The sequence below is a fragment of the Corvus cornix genome, chromosome 26, assembly GCF_000738735.6.
Source record: "Corvus cornix cornix isolate S_Up_H32 chromosome 26, ASM73873v5, whole genome shotgun sequence".
Lineage (NCBI taxonomy): Eukaryota > Metazoa > Chordata > Aves > Passeriformes > Corvidae > Corvus > Corvus cornix.
In genome coordinates, this window is record NC_046354.1 from 2,629,098 (window position 1) to 2,644,944 (window position 15,847).

At 57.8% G+C, this 15,847-nt stretch overlaps 3 protein-coding genes across 8 annotated transcripts in view; 2 read left to right on the forward strand and 1 right to left on the reverse strand.

Annotated features, from left to right (window-relative positions):
• USP49 (ubiquitin specific peptidase 49) overlaps positions 1–2,803 on the forward strand; it is a 29,328-nt gene extending 26,525 nt beyond the window's left edge. For all 5 annotated transcript variants that reach the window (XM_039565112.1, XM_039565109.1, XM_039565111.1 and 2 more), the window contains one exon: positions 416–2,803. In XM_039565112.1, the coding sequence (XP_039421046.1) occupies positions 416–606 (191 nt within the window). In that variant the 3' untranslated portion in view covers positions 607–2,803. The remainder of the gene's footprint in view (positions 1–415) is intronic.
• A 1,671-nt stretch (positions 2,804–4,474) lies between these two features.
• On the reverse strand, positions 4,475–6,220 carry TOMM6 (translocase of outer mitochondrial membrane 6). Of its 2 annotated transcripts, none has more exons than XM_039565118.1 (3): positions 6,045–6,220; positions 5,282–5,383; positions 4,475–4,722 (listed from the first exon to the last, which is right to left on the reverse strand). In XM_039565118.1, the coding sequence occupies exons 1-2, from the start codon at positions 6,203–6,205 to the stop codon at positions 5,287–5,289; spliced, it is 258 nt and encodes an 85-aa protein (XP_039421052.1). In that variant the 5' UTR covers positions 6,206–6,220; the 3' UTR covers positions 4,475–4,722; positions 5,282–5,286. The 2 variants fall into 2 exon arrangements, with proteins under 2 accessions (XP_039421052.1, XP_039421051.1); XM_039565117.1 differs by having other exon boundaries at positions 4,475–4,726.
• Positions 6,221–7,311: 1,091 nt separating this feature from the next.
• Positions 7,312–15,722, forward strand: LOC120411265 (basic proline-rich protein-like). The gene is made up of 13 exons (XM_039565115.1): positions 7,312–7,549; positions 10,457–10,537; positions 10,788–10,886; positions 12,041–12,277; positions 12,428–12,505; positions 12,684–12,824; positions 12,917–13,055; positions 13,142–13,246; positions 13,504–13,620; positions 13,802–14,008; positions 14,158–14,316; positions 14,831–14,938; positions 15,208–15,722. Exons 1-13 carry the CDS (start codon positions 7,437–7,439, stop codon positions 15,388–15,390), a joined length of 1,767 nt encoding a protein of 588 aa, XP_039421049.1. The 5' UTR covers positions 7,312–7,436; the 3' UTR covers positions 15,391–15,722.
• The last annotated feature ends 125 nt before the right edge of the window (positions 15,723–15,847 follow it).

Below are 15,847 nucleotides of genomic sequence, written 5' to 3' on the forward strand. Positions count from 1 at the left end.
AGGCAGAGGCACTCCGTGGAGCTGCTCCAGGATCCTTGGGATGAGGAGATGAACAGAAAGTGTTTTGAGGCTGGACAGGAACTATTCATGAATAACATCCGCAGGGGGCTGGCTGTGAGATCCCAGCAGCTGGATCGGGATTGACTCTGCCTCCTGGCTGCACGAGCAGGGACAAATTGCCTGGCCCCAGGGAATTTTTTTTGTCTGCCTAATTGAGCTTTTGGGGCTGATTAAATGAAGATTTGCTATTTCTAAAGCACCAGAAAAAAAAAAAAATACATATATTAAAAACATTTTCCAGGTTAGAGGAAAAGCCAGAGGTGCCTTTTCTCCTGTGGATGTTTCCTGTGAGCAGTTCCAAAATCCAAAGGGATCCTGCCTCAGCTAAGAGCCTCTTTTTCCTTTTGTTTCCCAGGTTTTTGGGTGCACTGCAATGACTCCAAACTGAATGTATGTAGCGTGGAGGAGGTGTGCAAGACCCAGGCCTACATCCTCTTCTACACTCAGAGAACAGTGCAGGACAAAGCAGAAATCTCAGAAAAACAACTCCAAGCTCAGGTGCCACCCAAAACCAGTGACAAGGACAGAAGACTGACATTCCCATGATGGGGAGGGGGGGACACTCCCAGCTTCTTTTGGGAACCATTGGTGTTCATCTACCCCCTGTTGGTGGGGAAAACCCACTGGCTGCAGGAATGGGCTCAGAGCAGGATGTTTGTCTGGGAAAGCCTCTGGAGCTGGTTCTGGTTGTTGGCAGAATCTTGGCTTTCAAGTGTCTTGTTGGCTCCCCCCCCCCAAAAAAAAACCACCAACGAAATTAGGAAGTTTGATGCTTTTCATTCATCCCCTGTCAAAGAGGAATGAGCACAAGCAGGAAACAGGAGAATCCACCTGCCTCCAACACCCTTCAATCCCTAAAAATCCCGATCCAACTCCAAGAGGAGCAGGTACAGTACCCTCCCCTCGAGTGGCCAGCCTTGCCAGGTGAATCCCAGTCCCTGGGAAGGAGCTGGCTGCTCCCAGAGCTCTTCCTGCTGGAGAAAGGTTTCAATTCTCCTCAATCCTTCCCTCTGCTGCCCCCCTGACACCGATTTCTGTGCCCTGGGAGAAGCTTTGCCAGCAGCTCTGTGTGTCAGTGGCGCTGGGGCTGTGCCACACTCCGGGGTTGCTTCCTGTGGGCTGAACTCAGCTGGCAGCTGAATTCCCTCCAAATGGGATTTTAATGCAGTTCTGCTCTGGAGAAAATGTGTTTTAACACCCCAAAAATGTGTTTTAACACACAAAAATGTGTTTTAACACACACACAAAAAAAAAACAAACCAGAAATGTCCTTGTGTGCCATCTCTGTGTGGCAGCCAAACCAAAGCCTGTGCCCAGGTTTCTGCTGGCATCACCAGGATTGGGAAGAGTTTGGGAAAGCTGTGGGAGCAGAAGTTGGAATTGGGGAGGCAAATTCCTGCTTTTTGTACAAACGTGGTTGGTTTTCCTCAGGGGAACGGGGTGGTGGGAATGGCACAGTGAGGGGGGGGTTCTGTCACTGCTTTTGGGGTGAAAAAGCAGTGAAAAATGTCACTTAATTGTTGTGGTCACAAGGGTGGTGCCCAGATCCTTTGAGGTCTCTATTCCTGCAGGGCCACCCAAGGGGGAAGGAATGTAGTGAAATCCCAAGTAATTCCACATGGAGTTGGAGAGGCTACAAAAAACCCCCCAACAACAACAACAACAAAACAAAAAAAACAAAGTTTGTCTCTGAAATCAGCCTGATTTTGGAATTCTGTGGGAATCACAGAGCCTTAGTGGACTATCCAGAGTCACTTCTCAGCCTACAGTTGCACCTCAGGTGTGGTTTTTGTAGTTTTGGGGCTTGGCTGTTCACATTTCACGTTTTAATCTGAATATTAGACCTGATGTCTGTTCATCTGGGTTATTTTTTTAAGTGGTTACAGGTGAAATAACCTAAAATAGGAGGGTTTTTAAAAAAAAAGGAAAAAAATAAAAAAAATAAAAAGTTCCATTTCCAGGCAGGGAAGTTCTCAAAGTTTTTCTCCTCCTCCCTTTTTTTCCTCCCTTTGTCCTGTCAGATAAACACAAGCTGCCAACCTTGGTTGTTGTGGGGGAAAGGCTCCCAAATCCCACTCTTTTCTGGGATTTTGAACCTCCTGTCCCTGGGCAAAGTCACACGAGGTCTCCTGTCCCCCTAAAAATTCCCATTTCCCATATTCCCACCAAGATGCTGCCTTCTGAGCCTAAAATAAATGTCTTTTTTAACAATTAAATATCATTTTGGGGTCATATTCTCCTGTTTTTTCGTTTGCAACAGCGCTGATAAAAAAGGTTTGGTTTTGGTTCCCTAAATGCAGCAGGATCTGGCAGGATTCCTTACGAATGTCTCGGAATTTACTGCCTCAAAGGTGAATTAAATTTGGATTTTTAGGGTTTTTTTTTTACAACATCCAAGCCTTGCCTGGCCTGGAAATCTGTCAGATCAAGGAGGAAAAATTCCAGTGGGGTTTTTTAGGATGGGAATCATTTCTGTCCCAACCCTGATGTTAATTCCTGGTTTAGAAATGGGGGAAAAAAAAACCCAAAAATCAATTAATAATCCTGGGCACCCCCAAAAATCGATTAATAATCACTAACTGTACATGGAGTGAATGTGTTTGCAGGATTCCCTGTGAGCCTGGCAGCTTCCTGAGCAGCACTTCCATGGATTTTTGGTGTCTGTCACCCCAACACTGCTCCATTTATTGCAGCTGGATCCTGGGGCATCCTAAAATCCTCTCAATTCCTGAATTTAAATCATCAAAATCCACATGAATTCCACATCCAGTTAATGATTGTTGATTGATTTCTGGGGGTGCCTTTAGGCTGCTCCCAAACTCGAGCCCCAGCTTTCCATCCGGGGAGGGAACGAGGATGAATTCCCAGTAAAACCTTTCCTTACAAAGCTGCTTTTCCATGCAGGATGGGCAGGATTCTGCTGCCTGTGGAGAACTCAGTGAGGCAGAGCTAAAGCTGATCTGCAGCACTTAGAAAAAAAAAAGTTAATCCCAGCCTAAATTCCAGGCTCCTGGCAGGGAGATGTTGGGCAGGAGAGGAGTTTTCCCTTCGTTGTGGAATCCCCTGGCAAACAGGAAGGATGTGATTCCTTGGGATAGAAGAGCCAGGCCTGGAGTTTGGGGTGGATTCCACAAACTCCCATTTTTCTGGAGTTTTTTCAGCCGTTCTAAATCAGATTTCTCTGCGTTTTTCAGCGGTTTTAAGTCAGAACAGCCTCAGATTTCTGCTCCAAGTTCACTCCTGATGTCACTGAGGGTGCCAGGCCTGAGTATCCTCCTCAAGGACATTCCCAGGTGGCAGCAAGTGACAAGAGAATCCAATTAATTAATTAAAGGCTACAAATGAAGGGCCTTGAGGAGCGGGGGTGAGGGCACTTGGCTTGTTCAGATGGAGAGGAGGAGGAGGAGAACTCACTGGGCTCCTCCTGAGGGATGATCCTTGTGGGTCCCTTCCAGCTCGGGATATTCCATCATTCCTGGCTATTCCTGGCTCTGTCCAGCTGGCTCCTCACCAGCTTTTCTTGCAGCCAGGTTTGTTCCCAACACCTCCAAATCACCTCCTGGATCCATGGCATGGCCTGGCCCCAGCCTGACCCACGGCTGGGGGGGGATTAGTGGGAGCAAATTAAAACTGAGATTAACTCTAAAGGGCCTGAAACGTCCTAATTAATCCCCTTTTCCCGCAGAAACTGTGTCTGCATAACTGCCATTATCCCGACTTCAAAGGCAATTTCAGTTTCCTTACAGGAGGTTCCAACACCAGCTTTGAAAACAGCATTTTTAAGGATTTTTATGGGGAGTAGAGTGAGGGTTTTTTGTGAGGGAGGGGGGCACACGAGCGGCAGTTCTGTCCCCAAAGCTGAGGGGCAGCTGCTTCAGGAGAATGTCCCAAACTCAAACTCCTGTGAAAATGTCCAAAGAATGTGAAGCCATTCTGAATCCCACTGCCAGAGCTCGGGGCTGGGAGCTGCTCCTGCTCCTCCACAGCACCTTGGAGGAGCTGGGGTGTAACCTGTGAGTAAATCACAGCCACAACTCCCCCCTGGGGCTCCCGCTGTCCCCCAGAGCTGCCCTTTGACAGCTCAGCCCGGGGCACTCAATGCTATGCAACACCCAAAGGCTTCTCCTCCCACCACAGCCATCATTCCTTCACCTATCCCAGCTTTACACAGACATTTCCCAGGAAAACTCCATGGTTGGAGTTTCCCCCGGGCTCATCCCAGTCTGGATTTTCCCTGGCAGCAGCAGCTGATGGGTCCCAGGGGCTGGGCTCGTCCCTCTGGCTCTCGGGTGTGAAATATAAATCATGTTTTTATGATTTTTTTTGTAAATCTTTACTCTTTTTACACCTTGTTTTTGTAAGCTGAAGTTTCTTATTAAAAAAAAAAAAAAAAAAACAACAACAAAAACCAGAATTCCCAGCGGGTCCTGTTGTTATTCCATAAACTTTAATAAACATCTGGGGGCGGGGGGTACAGGAGGAAATTCCGTGCACGTCCTCGAGGAAACAATTCCCGAAGGAACAAGTGGGAAACCGATTCTCCCTCTCAGCATTCAACCTTCTGTCCTTGTCACTGCTCCAGGCAGGACAGGCGGGATCAGAGCAGCCCCACGGCTCCGGTCCTGGCGGGAGGGCGAGCTCTGCTCCCGGCAGCTCCGGCTCCTTCCTGGGACAGGGATTCAACACCATCAGGGGAGGTGGTTCTGCCACGGGGCAGCTTCAAAACCCTCTGTAAAGAGGGGTTTCCTGTGGGGTTTGGGGCCCCTGGGTTGGGCTCAGCCCTGATTTGTGTCACCTGGGGCGGGTCAGGATGAGTTTGGGGGGGTTTGTTCAGCCTCGAGGCCTCAGGGGGCTGCAGCTCCTCCTGAGGGGATATTCCATAATTTGGAGTCCCTCCGAACTCTGGTGAGCAGGGACAGCACCCAGGGAACGGCTGGAGCTGTGCCAGGGGGATTTAGGTTGGGTATCAGGGAAAGGTTCTTCCCCAGAGGGTGCTGGGCACTGCCCAGGCTCCCCAGGGAATGGGCACGGCCCCGAGGCTGCCAGAGCTCCAGGAGTGTTGGGACAGCGCTGCCAGGGATGCCCAGGGGGGGATTTTGGGGTGTCTGTGCAGGGCCAGGGGTTGGATTTGATCCCTGTGGGTCCCTTCCAACTTGGGACATTCCACAATCCCACCCCATGGAGCCTCCCAGCCCCTCAGTGCCCTCACGCCAGGACTGACCGCTGCTATGGGACGGGCTGTGGGGCCATCAGGTCGATGTCCGTCAGGTTCCGGGCGACCCAGACCCCGGCAGCGAACAGCCCCAGGTTCACCAGCAGGTTCCTGAAATAATAAAATCCCAAAATCATTGAGGTTGGAAAAGACCTTGGGGAAGTTCATCCGAGTCCAAGCTGTGCCTGATCCCCACCTTGTGCCCAGCCCAGAGCCCTCAGTGCCACATCCAGGTGGCACCTCCAGGGATGGGCACTCCAAATCTCCCTGGGCAGCCCTTTCTAACCCTTTCCATGAGGAAATTCCTGCTGAAATTCCAACCTGAGCCTCCCCTGGCCCAGCCTGAGGCCGTTCCCTCTCCTCCTGTCCCTGTTCCCTGCGAGCAGATCCCAAATCCCCCCCGGCTGCCCCCTCCTGCCAGGGAGCTGTGGAATGACAAGGCCCCTCCTGAGCCTCCTTTTCTCCAGGCTGAGCCCCCCCAAGCCCCTCAGGATTTCTCCAGCCCCATCCCAGCTCCGCTCCCTTCCCTGGACTCCTCCAGCCCCTCCGTGTCCCCCCTGAAGTGCGGAGCCCAGAACTGGACACGGGGATTGCGGCCCCTCACAGCGCCCAGCACTGACGGACAGCCCCTGCCCTGCTCCTGCCGGACACGCTGCTCCTGCCACCGGCCGGGGACAGACACCGGGCTCCCGATCCCGATCCCAACTCCGACCCCTATTCCAGTGCCCGCCTCGATCCCGACCGTCATCTCGGCCCCGTTCCCGGTCCCGACCTGCGGAAGTCGTTGCGGTCGGTGGCGAAGCGGAACGCGCTCCGCAGCCACGCGCGGATGCCCCGCGGCGGGGCCGCCACGGCTCCCGCTGTTCCTGTTCCTGCTGCTCCTGTTCCTGCTGCTCCTCCTGCTCCTCCTCCCGCCGCCGCCGCCGCCGCCATTACTGCCGCCTGCCCGCGCCGCGCGATGACGGAGGCGGCGACTTGTGACGTCACATGCGACGCGTGACGTCGTCGCCGGCGCGCGCCGTGCCACGTGCGGGCGGGCACCGGGAACGGGATCGGGAGCGGGATCGGGAGCGGGATGGGAACGTGGACCGGGATGGGAACCGGGACCTGGATCGGATCGGAATGGGAACCGGGACCGGGATGGGAACCTGGACCTGGATCCGATGATCGGGATGGGAACCGGGACCGGGATGAGAACCTGGACCTGGATCTGGACCTCGAGCGGGATGGGAACCGGGACCGGGATGGGAACCTGGACCGGGATCGGATCGGAACCGGGATGGGAACCTGGACCTGGATCGAATCGGGAGCGGGATGGGAACCTGGACCGGAACCGGATCGGGAGCGGGATGGGAACCTGGACCTGGATCGAATCGGGAGCGGGATGGGAACCTCGACCTGGACTAGGAACGGGGTTGGGACCGGGACCGGGACCGGGGCCTGTACCCGGAGGTCCCGGTGGAGCCCCAAACCCAGGAGTTGCACACTGGGGTGCTCCGCGTGTCCCACCATGCCGTGGTGTCTTTAAGGATTCCTTAAGGATCCTGTGTGGGATGAGGACTGTGGTTATAGTGAGGTTTATTCTTCTTATTATATAAAGCTTTTGCAATCAAACGAACTTATTCTTGCACAGGATTTCTGGAATTCACAGTGTTTCTGTTACTCCCATTTCCCTGCTCTGTGGGAGCTGGTTATCCTCTTCTTTGGGGACACGCCAAGCCAGGCTTGGGTAAGACCTGGATCCGTGGGGACATCCGGCCACACTGTCCCTCCATCCGGGCTGCAGCCGGATTCCCTCCCCACATGCCAGCGAGCTAATTGATCCACCCAGCCAGCAAATTGATTTATGGCAATTAGGGACTCTCATTAAGGGACCAGCTGGAAAGCCGGGCGTTACCTGCCCGGCGGGAGCAGCCGTGGGAAGCCGCCAGCGCACCACATCGTGTTAGGGTTTTGGGAGGGTTTTACTTCACTTCGGGCTTCGGGTTTTCCCGTTCACCCCCTTCCGTTGTTGACATTTGGGATCAGCGAGTTCACCCCGAGGCTCCCTTTTCTCCCGCCTCCTTCGCTGACATTTGGGATCTGAGCTCAACCGGAACCTCCCTTTTTCTTCCTTATCTCCTCCTCCCACGTTCCTGCAAGGTCACGCACTGTCCTCAGCTCCATGTGGATGCAGGAATTCGCATGGCCGGGCGGACCAGTTCAGACCAGTTCGTTATCAGAGCGTCCCAGCCAAACCCCCAACTGCTGCCGCGGATGTTCCCGGGCCAGGGGAAGGTGATAAATCCACCGGGGGCAGGGCGGGATGGCGCTGCCTTGAACCAACACATCGGCCCCGGGAGCGCCCTTCCCAGTGGGAAATGCAGGGGGATGGGGGGAGGAGAGGCTGGAGGCGCCTGGCTGGCCCGGGAGGTGAGGAATTGGGCGGGCAGCGGGTTTGGGAGACCCTCTGAGCCGCACGCTGGGAGGTGACAGCCACCGGCAGCTCCGGGAGCTCCTCGGCCCCCGCCCGTCCCCGCTGCGTGGCAGCGCCGGCAAAGGTGGGTGTGATGGAGCCCTGTCCTGCCAGGGCTTTCCAAACCCTCTCACCCTTCTCTGTCCCCCCCTCCACCCCGCTCCAGCCCCGGGAATGAGGGTCCTGCTCCCACAAATATCCCGGCACAAGTTTGGGAGCATCCCGGGGACCATGTGGTTGATCCATGTGGATGCTGGCAGGAGCTGGGGCGTTCGTGCCCTGGGGGTGCAGGATCCCCCCTTTCAGAGGGTGCTGATGGGGTGCAGTTCGTGGATCCGAGATTCCCGGAGGAATCCGGCTGTCCCCGGGGGATCAGGGAAGCGGAACGTCCCGGGGTCTGCGCGCTCCCGTTGTTTTCAGGAGCGGAATCGGTGCCGGGAGAGGGATGGGAAGAGGAAGGAAAAGTCCCGGGGGGGAGGGACGGGAGAGTTCCGGGAGAGCTCCGGGTGAGCTCCTCAGGAGGGGATCGGCTCCCGCCGGAGACTGGTATGGAATGAGATCCGACTGCGGGGCGGCAGGATTGGGGTGCAGGGAAGGATTGGGGTGCAGGATTGGGGTGAAGGGAAGGATTTGGATTCAGGGATGAAGGATTGGGGTGAAGGGAAGGATTTGGATTCAGGGATGAAGGACTGGGGTGCAGGATTGGGGTGAAGGGAAGGATTGGGATTCAGGGATGAAGGATTGGGGCGCAGTTGCAAAGTTACAGGTTTGGGGTGCAGGATTGGGATGCAGAGGTGCAGGATTGGGATTCAGGGGTGCAGGGCTCTCCGTCGCACCCCCCTCCGTGCTTCAGCGCTGCTTTCCAGGACCTGAGGCTGACACCCCAGGTAAAGCCGCAATTTAGGGACAAAAGTGGGGATTTCAGGCTGGCGGGGGGGGGGGGGGTCTCATCCAAGCCCCCGTGCCCCGACACCGGGATCCTCTGGGGACATCACGGGGTGACCCGCGGGGCTGGCGATTGTGCGAAACGAGCTCACGTAATAAAATTTACCTGGGCACAAAGTCGGCGGAGCAGAGCTTTGTTACAGCGCTGGCTCTGTGACCGCAGTTAACTCGCGCCGGCTGAGGATACCAGGTCGCTTTTTATACATTTGTTCTTGCAGCAGCGCGTTCCGTGTGTGTATTATGGCTTCGCCAAAGGGGAGGGGATATGAAAATGCTTTCGGGGGGATTATTTACATAGATCCGCCTTGGTTTCCGTCCGCCGGCTCCTGCGCAGTGTCCTCTGGTGGTCGTCTTTGGTGGTCAGATGAAGGCTCGCAGTCTTCCTCGGGGTTGAACTTTTTACCTCTTCCTTGCGGGCCTGCGCAGATCTGTTTTGCGGGTCTCGGCCGCTTTCACAACCTTCTTGTGGTCTCGTAATTCCTCTGTGTTCTCAGAGTCCTTCTGTTTTGGGGTTTTCGATTCCCTGTGCTCGTACAAAACTGGTCTCAGCTCGGTCTGGTCTTGCTGTTCTCTTTTTACACAATTCACTTTAACTTACACTGTCAGCATTTATCATTTACCTCTAAAAGTTCCCCTTCGCACAACCTGCCCGATTGTGTCACAGCAAAGCTGGCGGCACCAAAACCCTTTCTGTTTATTTCTCTGTTTTTCAAAGGGCTGCAGGATTGGGGTGCAGAGGTGCAGGATTGGGGTGCAGAGGTGCAGGGCTCTCCGTCGCATCCCCCTCCGTGCTCCAGCGCTGCTTTCCAGGAGCTGAGGCTGACACCCCAGGTAAAGCCGCAATTTAGGGACAAAAGTGGGGATTTCAGGCTGTCAAGGGGGCTCATCCAAGCCCCCGTGCCCCGACACCGGGGTTCTCTGGGGACATCACGGGGTGACCCGCGGGGCTGGCGGTGACACGTGGCAGGGACAAGCGGAGCCTCGGGCAGGCCCAGGGGGTGCCGAGGCATTGCCGGTCCCGTGTCACCCCCAGGACACAGGGAGCGGGTCCGTGTGTCCCCAGCTCCGCCGTGTCCTCGCTGGTGGCGATGCCGGTGGCTCTGGAGGTGTCGCAGCGCTCCGGGCGCGGGGCTGGCAGTGTTATATGTTCCGATAAGTTCTTAAGTTCTTCAGTCAAATAATCACAATTTGATTATTTTAGATGGAAAATTTATTAATGATTAAGCAAGTAGAATGTGAGCAAAAGCAGCGCTGGGTGACAGGGGAGTCTCCGCTCCACCAACTGCCACGCTAATACTTCAAACCATTGTCCTTTTATACTCTCATATTTCCGCTTTCTTGTCTCTTCTGCTTGTAACTTATGGTCCCTCTGCACATGTACATCTTGTTGCTAGGGGGTCTTTTCTGCCTTCTGGTGGTCGTTGAGGCTGAAGTAAGAAGTCTTCCTCTTTTGTCCTTTCCATGACCCCTATCTTTTCCTTCCATATTTGGTATAATATCTCTTTACTTACATAACTTACAAGCGGAAGCGATACATATTTGGCAAATACATATTTCACTAACTGTGAAGGCATATCGTTGGCAATTCATACGGTTCTGGATATATGGGCGTAGTTCTGCAAGCATACTCTCCTTCAACCACAGGGGAGGACTCATCTACCTCCATAGTTTAATAAACATTTGCAGCTTTTAGCAGCAGCACCACGGGTGGCACCTGGCTGGCAGCGTCCCCAGGCCGGCAGTGACGTCCTGTGGGATGTGCTGACCCAACCTCTCCCTTCCAGCGGATCCCGGGCCGGCAGCCAGGACGGCCCTCGGGCAGGATGTTCCCCCCGCCGGGCTGCAGGAGGGGCTTCCCCAGGGAGGTACGTGCGCCTGGGGCTCTGCTGGGGCTGCCGGGGCAGGGTGGGAGCGCAGGAGCGTTCCTGGGGCCAGGGTGGACGCCCGCTGCTCCATCCCTGGGGATGCTGGGGAGCCAGGAGAACATCGCTGCAGTTTGGGGAGGAATCAGGAATCATCTGGGCCTTCAGAGGAGAGAGGAGGGTGGCTGGGTGGGCTCCTGCCTCGCTGAGGCGAGGCTGGAGTGGGGGGCTCATGGCTCTGATCTCTCCACAGCCCGGCCCGTGGTGGGATGGACCAGGGCCGTGCTCCCCTCCTGGCCCTGAGGACGCCTGGGATGAGCCACCCTGGGAGCACCGGCGCTGGCGGTGCCCGGTAAGGGACAGGGCTGGGGGGAGATGTCACAGGGATGTGTCACAGGGATGTGTCACAGGCGCTGCGGGAGCTTCCGAGTTTGTCAGGGAGACCCTCCCGGGGAGCTGCCAAGGGAAGGGACCCCTTGGCTCTCTAAACTCCTTCCTCAAAAAGAGGCTGGATGTGTCTGGATCCAGTTGTGGACCCCCAGGCTCCCAAAACTCCCAAGAGGAGTCTGGACACATCTGGATCCAGTTGTGGACCCCCAGGCTCCCAAAACTCCCGAGAGGAGTCTGGACACATCTGGATCCAGTTGTGGACCCCCAGGCTCCCAAAACTCCCAAGAGGAGTCTGGACACATCTGGATCCAGCTGTGGAGCTGGCCAGCAGTTTGTGTCTAAAGGATTCCACGGCTTCGCCCCCCAGGATTAAGAATGGCAAAACAAATGTATTTACATCGGTAAAATAAATAATTTATTTCGATGGATGGTGCCTAAAGGACCTCAGTCAGTTACCTGATTAATAGCCAGGGCGCTGTTAATTAAACCGATAGTTTCAAAGTTAAATTAGCAATTGTGAAGTGGAGGTTGGTGCTACTCACCCAGACCCACACAAAACTCTTCGGCTCGGCCTCGAGGAGTGGCCTTGAAGGGCTCCAGAAAGGAATCCACACTCGCTCCTAGGAGGGCCGTGCTGGAATCCCGCTGTTCTGAAGTGGGATTGAGCTTTTATAGCGCGGACTGAGGGATGTTGGGCATTTTGGGAGCCATTTGTGCTTAAATCAGTGATTGCTGCCCTCTGGTTCCTCCCACGAAACATCTGCCCCCCACATCCCTGCTGGTGCCAGCTGCTCTCAGGGTTTCACATCCCTCTGGGGTTTCGTTTTGGGATATTTGAGTCAGGCTGCTCTCAGTGTTCTCCAGCACCGCTGGCAGCCTCATCCCCCCTCCACTGCTGCCAATTTTCGCCGTTAGGTGAAATCTGAGCTGTTTCACCCGAACTGCATCCTGCAGCAAGGAGGGACTCACCTGCCCAGCCAGGGCAGCCCAAAGCAGGGGCTCCCCCAGAGCAGGAGAGGCAGAAAGAGCTGAGGGTCGCAGTGGGGAGGGGGAGCAGCAAGAAAACCACAACATCCCAGTGGATTTTGTCCTTACCAGTGGCTGTTCCCATTGCAGCCCCGTCGCAGGGCCCCTGGACCCATCCCTGGCCCTGGTGACGGCCCTTGGAACGAGGAGGAGGACACGGGGTGGGCACCCCACGACTGTCCCCCGCCACCCCCTTGGGATGACAGAGACTTCCAAGGACCTGAGGAGGACACGGGGTGGGCACCCCACGACTGTCCCGCGCCACCCCCTTGGGATGACAGAGACTTCCAAGGACCTGAGGACGGCTTTGGAGAGGGCTGGCACCCGGTGAGGGGGAGATGGGCTGGGGGGTGGTGGCCAGCCACAGGACCGAGTGGGTAAAATGGACAAGGACAGCGTGTGGGGACCCTCTGGTGCTGTGCAGCCCACAGCTCCCCCTGTCCCATTCCCTGCCTAAACCCACCCCCTTCCCCGCAGGAGCTGCCCCCAGAGCCCTGGCCTGAATTCCCCGAGGAGGAGCAGCCCCCCACCCTGGCCCCCCGCCGGCCCTCCACGGTGGGTGCCGGGCTCGGGGGGCTCGGGGGCTCTGTGTGCCTGTGGGGTGGCACTCGGGGCCACCAGGGCTGGGCACAGCCACGGGTGACGCGGTGAAAGCTGTCCCCACCTCGGCTGGGATTGCACAGAGACCCCTCCCAGCCTAAACCCCCCCCACCCTGGGGCTGTGCTCCTGCAGGATCCGAGGAGCTTTCCGGGGACACCGCCCGCCTTGGAGCTGCCCCCCGCCGGGGTGGGAGACGCGGCCCGCCGCCCCGCAGGAGCCACCACCGGCAGCTGACCCTGGTTCCCCGGGTGTGGTGTCCCCGGCCCCCCCGAGGTCTGTGCTGACCCCCGTGGCCGCTCCCCGGTGCTCTGCAGCCTCTCCTGGGGCAGGGTGAGGAGTCTGTCCCGCTGTTTCTCACCCTGCAGAGTACAAGCCGCACTCAAGGCCTCTCCTGCCCTCTCCAAGAGGAGCAAGCCGGCGGCCGGGAAGGAGCTGCAGCCCCCAGATCCTCCCCAGCCCCTTTTACCCCTCCGAGGTGCTGCGGAGAGGCCGGAACAGACACAGGTTGTGGGGTTTTACCCGTCCCCTCCCCATCCCACGCCAGGAGTGTGCTCACCCTGAGCCTCGCACGGTGTCGTGGTTTCCTGCAGGATGTGCCCGTGGAAGGTCTGCCTCCTGGGAATGTCCTGGAGCCCCCCAGTCCGGCTGGGAGCCCTCCAGAGAGCCCAGCTGCCGATGCCGGTGCTGTGACCCCGGTAGGAGATCCCCTCCTGCTGCCAGGGATGCTCCCACCCCTGGAGCTGCCCGGCTCAGGGGTCTCTTTGGCCGCTGTAACATCTCCCTGCTCTCTCTCCTCCAGCCCTCTCCCTCTCCACCTCGCTGTCTCTTTGCCAGGCATGGGATTTTTCCAGGCTCTTCTCCGTGATTTCCTTTGGGTTTTAGCGCCCTGTCCGTCCCATGCCCATCTCTTCTCCCGGGACAGATGTGTCCTCATGCCATTGCCTGTCCCCAGGTTGAGCTGGAAGCCGGGCAGACCCCTGTGGGCAGCCAGCATCAGGATCCCTGTGCTTTGGGAACAGACCCAGCCCCTCCGGGGGAGAGATCTGCCAGGATCCAGGAGCACCTTGAGGTATGGGATCACTGGGGAGTGGCACGGGGTCAGCTCCAGGCTCCCCAAATGCTCCCACCAGCTGCAGACAGCTTCCCCTATGGATGTTTTCCATTCCCACCCTAAAGCAGAGCCTGGAGGGAGGCACAGCCCCCTTCCCAGACCCTTTGTCCCCTCTGTGGACTCGGTAACGTTTCCCCAGGTAGAGCCGTGCACTCCAGCTGTCCCCAAGGCTGGCACTGGGGATGGGTCACATCCCCAGAGCCCAGCAGCCCCTCCGGACCCTGCCAAGAGGGAACTCCTGGAATCCAGCTCCTCTGGAGAGGCAGGGGCTGAGCTCAGCCCACATTGCTGGGAACAGCAGCCGGCCGGAGCTGGGGAAGCCGAGGCAGCAGCTGCCCAGGGTGGGGGTGAGTTTGGGGTGTGGGGCAGCTCCACGCCGTGTCCCCACCCTGTGTGAGAGCCCCTCGAGGCCACTGCTGCCGGTGGGGCCGTGCTGGCAGCGCTGTCCCTGCCCAGCCACCGCCCTCCTCCCCCAGCCACTCTCTCCCCCAACAGCCTCTGCAGAGCCTTCAGCCACCTGAAAACCCTCAGGTCCCTCCAGGAGCTGCAGCAGAACCCGAGGCACAGCCCAGCCGGGCTTCTCCTGCTGCCTGCACCACACCAGAGACCTCCCCAGGGCCCCAGGACCCGCCTGGGTGCGGCGAGGCAAAGCCGGTACGGGGTCCGGGTGCCCCCCAAGCACCTCGGGGTCCCCACGCGGGCCGGTGTCCTGGGCTTGGGACACTGCTGTAGCCAGAGGGGGATCCCTGCAGGATCCGGGGCTGGGGTTAAAGGGCAGCTTTGTCTGGAGGCAGAGCCCGTGTCGGCCCCGCTGCCGGCCGAGCCGGAGATGCCGATAAACGGGAGACGGCTGGGAAAGAAGCCAGGGAAGTAACCGGAGGCTTGGGAGCGCGCTGGAGCATGAACGACCCTGGGACTGGAGCTCTGAGGAAGCCGAGGAGAGCCCTCCAGAGCAGCTTAATTACTGCCTAACGAGGGAGAGAAATGCTGGGCTGAGAAATTGGGGCAGAGGGGGAGTGGGGGCAGCTTTGGCACCTGAGGGAGGGGTGACAAACCCGTGGCTCCTTCCACAGAGTGGCCAGTCCTGGGCTAGTGACCAGCACTGACAGCTCCAGTTTGGCTCAGTCCCTTTCCCCTCTGACCCTTCCTCGTCTTTTCCACCTCCCAGGCTGTGTCTGGCCGGCACCAGCTGTGCTCCACGCTCCCCACACCATTCCCAGCCGGCATCGATTTCCGCTCCGCCGCCGTCCTCGCCAGGAAGGCAGAGATCGAGCTGGTGAGTCCTGGCAGGCCCTGGATGAGCACCTGGGGGTCTGGGACTGGCTGCAGGGTGGGGGGACTCACCTGAGGACCTTTGGGAGCGATGGTGGGTGGTGGGGGGTGTGAATTTGGCATTTTGGGGGGCACTGATGGTTGCAGGGGAAGGTGCTGTGGGCAGTAAGGGGTTTGCAGGGGCTCAGGTGCTCTTTGGGGGCTCTGTGGACTAAAACCAGGGGTTGTTTGGTGCTGCTTTTGGGGTGCTGACCCCGTGCCCCTCCCCTGCAGTCGTACCAGCAGTTCAGCCTGACCATCGCCGTGGTGGCCACGATGCTGCTGCAGAAGGAGCCCTCGATGGAGGCGGCGCTGGGGCTGGCTCTCAGGGCCACCCTCCGCCAGCGCCGCATCCACCACCTGCAGGAGCTGGAGGATTTCATCGACAGCTACGACTCGGCCACCGCCAGCCTCTGATGGCAGCCACCCCTCCTGCCAGCTGGGTGGGGGGCGATGGGGGCTGTGACAGCGCTTTGGGGTGCTCGGGAGGGTGCTGAGCCTGCGGGACAAGGTGGGATGGACACACTGGCAGCCCCACCCTCCTGGAGAAGGAGGGCGAGCAGGATGTGTTTGGTTTTAGCCCTGCCCAAACCCCTGTAGGCAGCCAAAGTTTTACTGGTTTTACTGGAGGGTGATGGCAGGGAGGGCAGCAGTCCCTCTCCTCCATTCCTGATTCTTGGGGATGTGTCCCCAAACCCCAGCGAGTGTTTTTGGGTTTAAATCTAGAAATAAACCGTGTTCTTTTTGCAGCCCTTGCTCTGTTCCCGCTCTCCTGGGGCTGCTGAGGGGGGGTCCCGCGGTGACCCCCGGCTGTGGCAGAGGGCAGAGGTCACTCCCAGGGACACGGTCAGCATCCCAAGGGGCTGGGAAGGAA